General features: G+C 55.9%; 1 protein-coding gene across 1 annotated transcript; it reads right to left on the bottom strand.

Annotated features, from left to right (window-relative positions):
- Nucleotides 1-4,571: 4,571 nt before the first annotated feature.
- LOC103169167 (immunoglobulin lambda-like polypeptide 1) lies at nucleotides 4,572-8,914 on the bottom strand. The gene is made up of 3 exons (XM_007664254.3): nucleotides 8,158-8,914; nucleotides 6,387-6,514; nucleotides 4,572-5,060 (listed from the first exon to the last, which is right to left on the bottom strand). Exons 1-3 carry the CDS (start codon nucleotides 8,379-8,381, stop codon nucleotides 4,729-4,731), a joined length of 684 nt encoding a protein of 227 aa, XP_007662444.2. The 5' UTR covers nucleotides 8,382-8,914; the 3' UTR covers nucleotides 4,572-4,728.
- Between the last annotated feature and the right edge of the window lie 1,209 nt (nucleotides 8,915-10,123).

The following is a 10,123-nucleotide window of genomic DNA, read 5'->3' as shown; positions in this document are numbered from 1 at the left end:
CGCGGGACCTCGGGCGAGTCGCTGGACTTCTCCGGGCCTCGGTTCCCTCATCTCTAATACGGCGGTGGAGACCGTGAGCCCCCACGTGGGCCGGGGACCGCGTCCAACCCGATCTGCTTGTCTCCACCTCAGGGCTTGCCCCGACCCCTGGCACACAGCAAGCGTTTAACGTGTGCCACGGTTATTAAATGGAACGAAGCTGGGAGAGTCTTATCCGCGCTGTCGTCGGCCACGTTGTCGAATCCCCACACCAGAGTAAGATGCCGTGGTGGTGGAGAAAGGGAGAGGGTGGTATTGAGAGTGTCAATTTGGTCATCGAGGGAAAGTATTTGGGGTGTGGAGGCTAAGTAGGGCGTGATGAGTTGAGAAAATCGGATGGGGTCTAAAAATCAGCGGTCTCTGTAGGGGAACAGTACAGGTTTACGAGGAGAGGTGTGGAGGAGAGAAGGCAAGGAGCAGGTTGTGGTCACAGAGAGGGATATCAGAGTTGGTGAGTGGTTAGCGCTTAGTACAGTGTTGTTGCATACAGTAAGCAGCGTGGCTCATTGGCAAGAGCCCGGGCTTGGGCGTCAGAGGTCATGGATTTGAATCCCGGCTTTGCCACTTGTCAGTTGTGTGACTGTGGGCAAGTCACTTTACTTCTCCAGGCCTCAGTTCCCTCATCTGTAAAATGGGGATGAAGACGGTGAGCCTCATGTGGGACAATTTGACTACCCTGTATCTCCCCCAACCCTTAGCACAGTGCTCTGCACGTAGTAAGCGCTTAAATACCAACATTATTATTATTATTACTGTTAAGCGCTTAATAAATACGATTGAGCCAAGTGTTGGTCCAAGTTGGTGAGTGGGCAAGGTGGGGTGCAGCGGGAGGTCCAGTGGGGTAGAGGAGTGACAGAAGGTGGGCAGCGGGAGGGTCATCAGGGACATCTGTGTGGCTGTAGAAGGCCCCAAGGATGAATGTGGGCATGGAGAAAGGGAGAAGGAATGTGAGAAAGAGCTCACCTCCTCCGAGAGGCCTTCCCAGACTGAGCTTCCCCTTTTCCCTCTGCTCCCTCTCTGCCCCCTGCTTCACTTCCCCTCAACTAAGCCCCCTTTCCCCCCTTTCCCTCTGCTCCTCCCCATCTCCCTTCCCCTCCCCCAGCACTGTGCTCATTAATATATATTTTTATTACCCTATTTATTTTGTTAATGAGATGTCCACCCCCTTGATTCGATTTACTGAGATTAAGTTGTCTTGTTTTTGTCCGACTGTCTCCCCCGATTAATCATAATAATGTTGGTATTTGTTAAGTGCTTACTATGTGCAGAGCACTGTTCTAAGCGCTGGGGGAGATACAGGGTAATCAGGTCGTCCCACGTGAGGCTCATAGTTAATCTCCATTTTACAGATGAGGTAACTGAGGCACAGAGAAGTTAAGTGACTTGCCCACGGTCACACAGCTGACAAGTGGCAGAGCGGGGAGTCGAACTCATGACCCCTGACGCCGAAGCCCAGGTTCTTTACACTGAGCCACGCTGCTTCCCTAAGACTGTAAGCCCGTCAATGGGCAGGGATGGTCTCCATCTGTTGCCGAATTGTCCATTCCAAGCGCTTAGTCCAGTGCTCTGCACGTAGTAAGCGCTCAATAAATACGATTGAATGAATGAGAAAGGGTGAAAGAAATTGGAGGTGGCTGGACCCCTCGCCGCAGCCACCGGGGGGCGCGGTACGGCCGGTCCCGCGGCCTCATTCATTCAATCGTATTTATTGAGCGCTTACTACGTGCAGAGCACTGGACTAAGCGCTTGGAAAGGACCCCTCGGCAACAGATGGGACAAAACCCGCCCAACAACGGGTTCACAGTCAGCCTCGCCACCAGGGGGCGCTGTTCTCGTGGGCTCAGTTCCTCCCCGCAGCCACAAGGGGTCGCTGCGCGGCCGGTCCCGCGGGCTCCGTTCATCGCTGCAGCCACCAGGGGTCGCTGTGCGGGCCTCCGGCGCCACCACGTGGCGGCCTTTTCGGGGCAATAAAAAATAAATGTTGGTATTTGTTAAGCGCTTATTGGGTGCCGAGCACTGTTCTAAGCGCTGGGGGAGATACAGGGTCATCAGGTTGTCCCAGGTGGGGCTCACACACTTTTAATCCCCATTTTACAGATGAGGGAACTGAGGCACAGAGAAGTGAAGTGACTTGCCCATAGCCACACAGCTGCCAAGTGGCAGAGCTGGGAGTCGGACTCATGACCTCTGACTCCGAAGCCCAGGCTCTTTCCACTGAGCCACGCTGCTTCTCCACATGGCTCTGGAAATAGGGCAGCGGCAGGGAAATAAGGTGGAGGGGCGGCGATAGTAATAATAATGATAGTCTTTAAGCGCTTACTATGTGCCTAGCACTGGAGTAGCAGCGTGGCTTAGTGGAAAGAGCCTGGGCATGGGAGTCAGAGGTCGTGGGTTCTAATCCCAGCTCCACCACTTGTCTGCTGTGTGACCTTGGGCAAGTCACTTCTCTGGGCCTCAGTTACCTCATCTGGAAAAATGGGGATTAAAAAATGTGAGCCCCACGTGGGACAATCTGATTGCCCTGTGTCAACCCCAGCGCTTAGAACAGTGCTCTGCACATAGTAAGCGCTTAACAAATACCATCGTTAATATTATTATTACAAGATAATCAGGTTGTCCCCCATGGGGCTTCCAGTCTTCATCCCCATTTTCCAGATGAGGTCACTGACACCCAGAGAAGTGAAGTGACTCACCCAAAGTCACACAGCTAAGTGGCGGAGCCAGGATTAGAACCCTTGACCTCCAACTTCCGAGCTCTTTCCACTAAGCCACACTGCTTCTCCAGGGATAGTGTGGGACAGGAAAGACACTGGGGACCCCCAACTCCCAGGGGCAGTATTTTAATTTTTGGGGGGGGGGGGTATATGTTAAGCCCAAAAAACAAATGGAATTTGGAGCAAATTAAGCCAAAGCAAATTTGAAAGGCCAAATGACTCGATTTAGATTAGCCCATTTGGGGCACATAATGAGGAGGACTAATTCTCTGGAGAAGATACTAATGGTAGGAAAAGTCCAGGGAAAAGGTGGTGAGGGCAGACCGGCAGCTAGATGGACAGAGACCCTAACAACCGTAACGGAAGAACCGTTAGAAAGGTTGCGGGTTATGGCAGAGGATGGGACGTTCTGGAAAAAGTATATCCATGGAGTCACTTTGAATCGGAAATGACGAGATGGCACTTTATAGTAATAATACTAAGCACCCCAGCACTTACAACGGTGCCCGAATCAGAAGACACGGGTTCTAGTCCCAGGTCCACAATTAGCTACTGTGTGACCTCGGACGAGCCACCTCACCTTTCTGGACCTTGAGATCCTTGCTTTCCCTGCTGCTTGGACAGTGAATCCCCGGTGGGACGGAGACTGTCCAAACTGTTTATCTTCGATCTTCTCCAGCTCTTAGCCCAGTGCTTGGTGCATAATAAGTTCTTAACGAAGACCAAGATTATCATGCCATGATAGGAAAAGTGAGGGAATAATTAGGGAAGACGTTAATTTTTAGGAAGGCTTTTCCGCCCTCCATTCCATCCCCTTACCCTCCCCATCCCCCCCATTCCCTCTGCCAACAGCGGGGGTGAGGAAACAGGTGAGAGAAGCCCAGGAGCCCCTGCATGCCCTCCCGTCACCCCCAGCCCACCCTACACCTGCTCTTCCTTCTTGTCCCCCTCTCCAGAGGCCAGCCAGCTGGCTGGCTATTAATAGCCACTCAGCTTTCTGGTTTGGGTCGGGTGGGTGTGTGGGGTGGGAAACGAACAGTTTGGCAGGTGCATCTTAGATGGAAATTCCCTTTGAATTTTGGGTACTAGGGGTTCCAGCTCTCTCCTGGACAGTGGTCCTGACGGAGAGCCTAAACTGGGGCAGGGTGAGGGAGGGGAGGGGCCCAAAAGCCCCCAGATTGGGACTCGGGGCCCAGGATGCCGGGGTCCTAGAGGGCTGATTTAATCTGCCCTTGATTAACAGATGAGCCTCCCACTCCTTTTTTTTTTATCCCCAAATGGTGTTTGTTCAGCTCTCACTATGGGTCAAGCACTGTATTAAGCACTGGGGTGGGTGTAAGATAATCAACTCAGACATCGTCTCTTTCCCACATGGGATCCCCATGTGACAGATGAGGAAATTGAGGCCTACAGGCAAGCGGCGGATTTGGGATGAGAATCCAGGTCCTCTAGCTCCCAGGCCCCGGCTCTTTCCAATAGGATGTGCTGCTTCTTGCAGCTCGGGGCTCATCGCGTCTTCCTGCCTCCCAGCCTCCCCGCGCTAGGGCCAAATTCAGTCGCCGGCCCCCTAAGTCGGCCCACCGCTGGCCAGAGGGGCCGGCTTCCCGCTCTGTTCCCGTGGCCCGATCCGGGCCCTTCCATGCAGGGGCATAGCGAACGTTGGTCCTGACTGGTGACGCTGGGCAGAGACCGGACATGGTCACGGCCCGGGTGGTAGGGGTGGGGTATCCGGGGAGCTGGGGGTGAGGCCAGCCTGAGTTGGGGGCCGACTGGGTCATGGAATCGAGAGACCCTACAGAGATCATGGTGAGAACACGGTGGCTGAGAAATATATTTATTGTTGGGGAATCTGGGGGGGTCCGAAGGGGGAGGCCGGAGCGAGGGGGTGGCAGCTCCCCTAAGAGTGGAGGTGGATGGAAAAGGGAAGAATCTGGGGAGACCGGAGGGGGCCGGGGTTGGGGGGGTGGGGGCCGTGTCAGTGGGGTCGCTCAGCGCACTCGGAAGGGGACACGGATTTCTCGAAAACTTTCCCGTCGTGGGTGACCTGGCAGGTATAGCTGCCCCGCTCCCTCCACTGGGCCGGGCTCAGGGCCAGGAAGCTGCTGGCCGCGTAGCTGCCATCCCTCTGCCGGGAAGGGGCCGAGGTCTCCACACCCTCGGCCACGGCCACGCCGTCCGCCCTCCAGGCCACCGACAGGGAGCCCGGGTAAAAGCCGCCCATCAGACACACCAGGGTGGCCCCGTCGGTGTCCAGCTCCGCGGCAGACGGGGCGAAGACGGTCACGGTGGGAGACGTCTTGGGCTGCCCTGTGGGAGAGCGGGGTTGTGGGGGAGGAGGGTTCGAACGTCCGGGCTTCGACCGGAGTTGGAGGTGGGACAGAAAACTCAACGTCTTGAACCCGGTGGATGGCCCGCTTGAGGTAACGGTTCTGACCTTTCACCTCTGAGGGTCAGAAATTCTCACACTTGATCTGTTTCCTTCTGAGGGGTGGGTGGAATTTTCCCAACCTCTCAGTCCCAGGTGTATCTGCCATATTCAGCCGCGTTCCCAAAGTGCGTGCATCAAACTAGCACATCTCCCTGCCCACCCCCGACTTTCCGACCTGGGCCGCTCCGTCCTCAGTGGCAAACCTGGCTCCTGCTCCCGTCCCCAACTCACCCAAGCTGACCCCGCCATCCTTTGCCCCAAGCCGATCCACCAGGCGGTGACCCCGAGGACAGAGAGCCGAGGGGCCGGATGGGGTGATACTGAGGTAATAGAAGAGCTGTCCGGTCACCCCGCTCCTCCGGAGCGGCCCACTGCTCTGAGCTTTGTTGGGGGGCTTTCTCTGACCCCTTCTCCCGAACTGGACTTGGTCAGATTGGCTTCCTACACACCCCAGTTCCCGCTCCCAACTCCCGGCCCCTTCCATCTTCCGCCCCACTACTCGGCTTTGGTTCCGCAAGGCCTTGGTCTCTTCCTGACTTTCCAAAGGGTCCCCTCGAGACGGCAGGGTCTCCTGCCCCTTTCATCCTTGTCCGCAGCCAGACAAACCCCACCGAGAGCCCGTGGCCTAGTCGGGGCTCCGACATGAGCCCCTCGCCTCCGTCGTGGCCCCGTCATCTTCAAGACCGGGGTCAAACCGCTTCTCTGTGAGGTGACCCCGCTCCTGAATCTGGTCTGGAGTTGAGCCTTGAACTCCCAGCTCCTGAGGCAGGTGGGAAGCCTCAGGACCTTCCCCTTCCCCCCACCCTGGTCTGAGAGACCAGGCCGGGCCTGGCTTTTTCTCTCCTTCCCCAACCCCTTGGGGAGTGACCGGCATGGAGGGAGTAGCCGGGAGGTGTCCAAGAGGGTCAAAGATTCTTCCAGGGAGCTAATTTCTCGCCAGGGAAAGAAGTCCACTGGGAATAATTGGGCTGGGGTGGATGACAAGGGGCTGGTCTGATAGCACCCACAAAAGAACCCTTCTGTGCCCTCCCCCCAGTCTTCCCAGCTCCCTCCGCCCAGCATCTGAGTGATCCAGCGAGTGAGGTGCCCAGGGGGCCTTACCAGGGGATGGCAAAGGATGGAACTGAAAGAGGTGAAACCCCTAGTGAATGGAGGGACCAAGGTCCTGGGGGATAGGCCGGCGGGCCGGCGCCGAGTCTACTTACTGAGGACGGTGAGGTGGGTGCCGCTGCCGAAGATATACCACGACGATCCTTTCTCAGAGAAGAATATCCTTGGCCCGCACCTGCTTCCTCCCATGGCAGGGTCCAGCTGGCCCCGCTGGCCCATCAACCTGGACAGTCAAGGGGGACACAGGGGATTGCCGGTCCACCTGTGTGCCGCATTCACTTCTCGGGAGATGCGTTGGGGCAGCCCAGTGGCTGGGGGCTGGCTGGGAGTGGGGAAGTCGGGGATGTCAGGGGGGTGTAGGGGAAGTAGGCTGGCATAGTGGCTAGAGCCCAGGCCTTGGAGTCAGAAGGTCATGGGTTCTAATCCCGGCTCTGCCACTTGTCTGCTGTGTGGCCCTGGGCAAATCACTTCTCTTCTCTGGGCCTAGTACCCTCATCTGTAAAATGGGGATTGAGGCGGTGAGCCCCACGAGGGACAGGGACTGTGTCCAAGATGATTTGCTTGTGTCCACACCGGCGCTTAGTACAGTGCCTGACACATAATAAGCACTTAAGCACCACAATATAATTATTACTGTCAGCAGGGCCAGATTCTCCCTGCTCCGTGGACCCAGGGCTATTGGATACTGTGGGACCCTGTAGACAAGCCTTTTTCGTAATATAAAAGAGAAGCAGCCTGGCTTAGTGGAGAGAGCCTGGGCCTGGGTGTCAGGAGTACTTGGGTTCTAATCCCAGCTCTGCCGCTTGTCTACTGTGTGGCCTTGGGCAAGTCACTTCACTTCTCTGAGCCCCAGGTACCTCGTCTGTAAAATGGGGATGAAGATCGTGAGCCCCATATGGGACATGGACTGTGTCCAACCTGTCAGCTAGGATTTATCCCAGTGCTTAGTACAGCGCCTGGTACGTTGTCTTGTCCTATGCTGTTGAGTCATCTCCGACCCGTAGTGTCTGCATGGACACATCTTTCCCAGAACCCTCCCACCTCCGACTGCCACCGTTCTGATAGTGGATCCGTAAAGTTTTCTTGGTAAAAATATGGAAGCGGTTTACCACTGCCTCCTTCCACGCAGTAAACTCGAATCTCCGCCCTCGACTCTCTCCCGTGCCGCTGCCGTCCGGCACGGGGGAGTTTTTAGTTGTAGCAGATGGCCTGCCACTCGCCAGCCACTGGCCAAGCTATGAATGGAACGGACAAGCCTCTGCCCGACTCTCCCTCCCGTAGCCGAGACTGGTAGAGTACCGGAAACTCTCCAGCTGCCATCCTGAGAGGGTACATAGTAAAGGCTTAACAAACATCCTAAAAAAATGAATAAATGAGAAAAAGATCATAAACCAGGCCATCCAGTGTCAGAGACACTTTCCATCCAGCTCAGAACTCTGCCTCCAGCAGAGGCACCAGGATGCGTAGAGCATTCATGTAGCTGTGACCCTCCTGGTCATCTGTCCTCATGGACAGATTAGACTGTGAGCCCGTCAGTGGGCAGGGATTGTCTCTATCTGTTGCCGAATTGTCCATTCCAAGCGCTTAGTACAGTGCTCTGCACATAGTAAGCGTTCAATAAATACTATTGAATGAATGAATGACAGGCTGGCTGGATCTTTGACCCCCACAGTGACCCAGCATGGACCACCCGCCACCCCTGACTCTCCCCTCTTCGACCCTGACTCTGCCCCAGTGATGAGCACCGTGACCCCGCCTATGGATGTAGCCGAACTCCGCTGGAACCTCCTGATATTTCCTGCAGAAGGAAATGGCTGCCAGAATTCCCAGAATCCCAGAGCCTTGCCAGACCCCAGTCGCCCTCACCTGAGCCACAGCTTCCAGAGCACGGACGGGACCGATTCCTCCGGGTTTCCCAGCTGGGACTCCAAGACGTTGACCTCTTGGGTCTCCCTGTCTCCAGGGTTCCCGTCCGGTTGCGCGGCTGTGGTCACCGGTCCGGGCGGTGTGGATGATAGGCAGAGCCCAGCCCCGGTCAGCCCCAGAAAAAGGAGCAGCACGCCAAGCAGGGGCCCCGGAGTTGACCCCATGGGGCCCTGTGCCCGGGAGAAGGAGAATCCAGAGATGGGGCCCTAACGGAGTTTACCCCTGGAGCCGGGGCCGCTCGTCTGCCGTTGGGCCGCGACCTGTCCCCGGCCGTCTCCGGCCGCCTTCCCGAGGCCACCTCGGGCTGCCCCCGGCTTCCCAGGATCCTCTGCACAGGATCCAGCTGATCCCCATCCTTCCCCAGGGGCCGAGAAGGGCCGCCCGGCCCGTTCCCGGCCGTCAGGGCCTGTGGTGGGATGCTCCACCCCGAGGGCTCCTCTAGCCAACGTCTCCTCTGTGGTCTGCTTCCTGGGGTCAGCCGACCGCTCTGCCCACTTCCACCCCGGCCCCTCGGGACCACTCACACCTGCACCCCCAGAGGAGCCCAGTTGGAGCCTGGCAGAGCAGAGGCCGCCATCTCTCCAACTGTCACTCTCCCCGGGCCGTTGGAAGCGGGAGCCCAGAAAGGGGGTGAGCGGGCGCGGGGTGGGAGAGGAAGAGACACCTCAATAAACCCCACTAATAACTCCCGAGGGCCTGCCCTTCTCCCCCCAACAGTCTCCCCCAGGACAATCTCTCAGAACCACATCCTACCCTCCGTTCTGCTTTCTATCCTCTATCGGAACACCGCCTTCCAACAGCTAATCAGTCACCCGATGACATTTACTGAGTGCTTAGCCTGTGCGGGGCACTGTATGGAGCACTTGGCAACCCAACAAAGTTGGTGATTTCATTAAATGCGCATTGGAGTAAAGACAGGTGTCACCCTCTGAGAAGAGGGAAGGGGGTTTGCCCTGGCCCTGCCTCCTCGCACCCCTCAACAGAGAGCTGAGGGCTTGGTTCAGGGTGGGAGGAAGGGAGGGAAGAGGAGAGGGGTGGTCCCTGTCCAACTCCCACAGCTCTCCTCTCAGGGAGCTCTCGGCTCTGTCCTGCCTCGTTCCCGTTCATCCACAGAGAGAGACAGTCATTAATATAAACTTATTATTAATGACAATTAATCAGTGATATTTACTATGTGCCGAGCACCGTACTAAACGCTTGGGAGAGTACAGTACAACAGAATCACTGGGCATGTCCCTGTCCATAATGATTTTTCGATTGAGTGATTACTATGTGGAAAGCACTGTACTAAGCGCTCGGGAGAGTACAGTGCAACAGAATCAGTGGACGTGTCCCCATCCATAATGATTTTTATATTGAGTGTTCACCATGTGGAGAGCACTCTACTAAGCACTCGGGAGAGTACAGTAAAACAGAATTAGTCGACATGTCCCAGTCCATAATGGTATTTATAGAGTGTTTACTATGTGGAGAGCACTGTACTAAGCGCTCGGGAGAGTGCAGAACAGAAAATCATTTAGACTGTGAGCCCGTTGTTGGGCAGGGATTGTCTCTATCTGTTGCCAGACTGTACAGTCCAAGAGCTTAGTGGAGTGCTCTGCACACAGTAAGCGCTCAATAAATACAATTGAGTGAATGAATGAATTCGCGAACATGTTCCCTTTCCAAAATGAGTTTACAGTCTGCTGGCAGAAATCTAGATAGCAGGTCAACTTCGTCCACTTCAAATCGAAAATGCGGGCTTTAACTCTCCTGGCAAAATTCTCTCTCCATTCTTATTGACACCTGTGCCCATTGCCCTCGCCAGTTGTTCCGAACTTTCAACTCCCTCCTCAAACCCCCTGACCTCCCCCCTCCTCCATCCCTTGCCCCCAGTGACCTGGCCACCTACTTCATTAAGAAAATT

The sequence above is a fragment of the Ornithorhynchus anatinus genome, chromosome 21 (assembly GCF_004115215.2).
Source record: "Ornithorhynchus anatinus isolate Pmale09 chromosome 21, mOrnAna1.pri.v4, whole genome shotgun sequence".
NCBI lineage: Eukaryota > Metazoa > Chordata > Mammalia > Monotremata > Ornithorhynchidae > Ornithorhynchus > Ornithorhynchus anatinus.
Note: the sequence above shows the minus strand (reverse complement) of the source record. Positions and strands in the feature narration are given on the sequence as shown.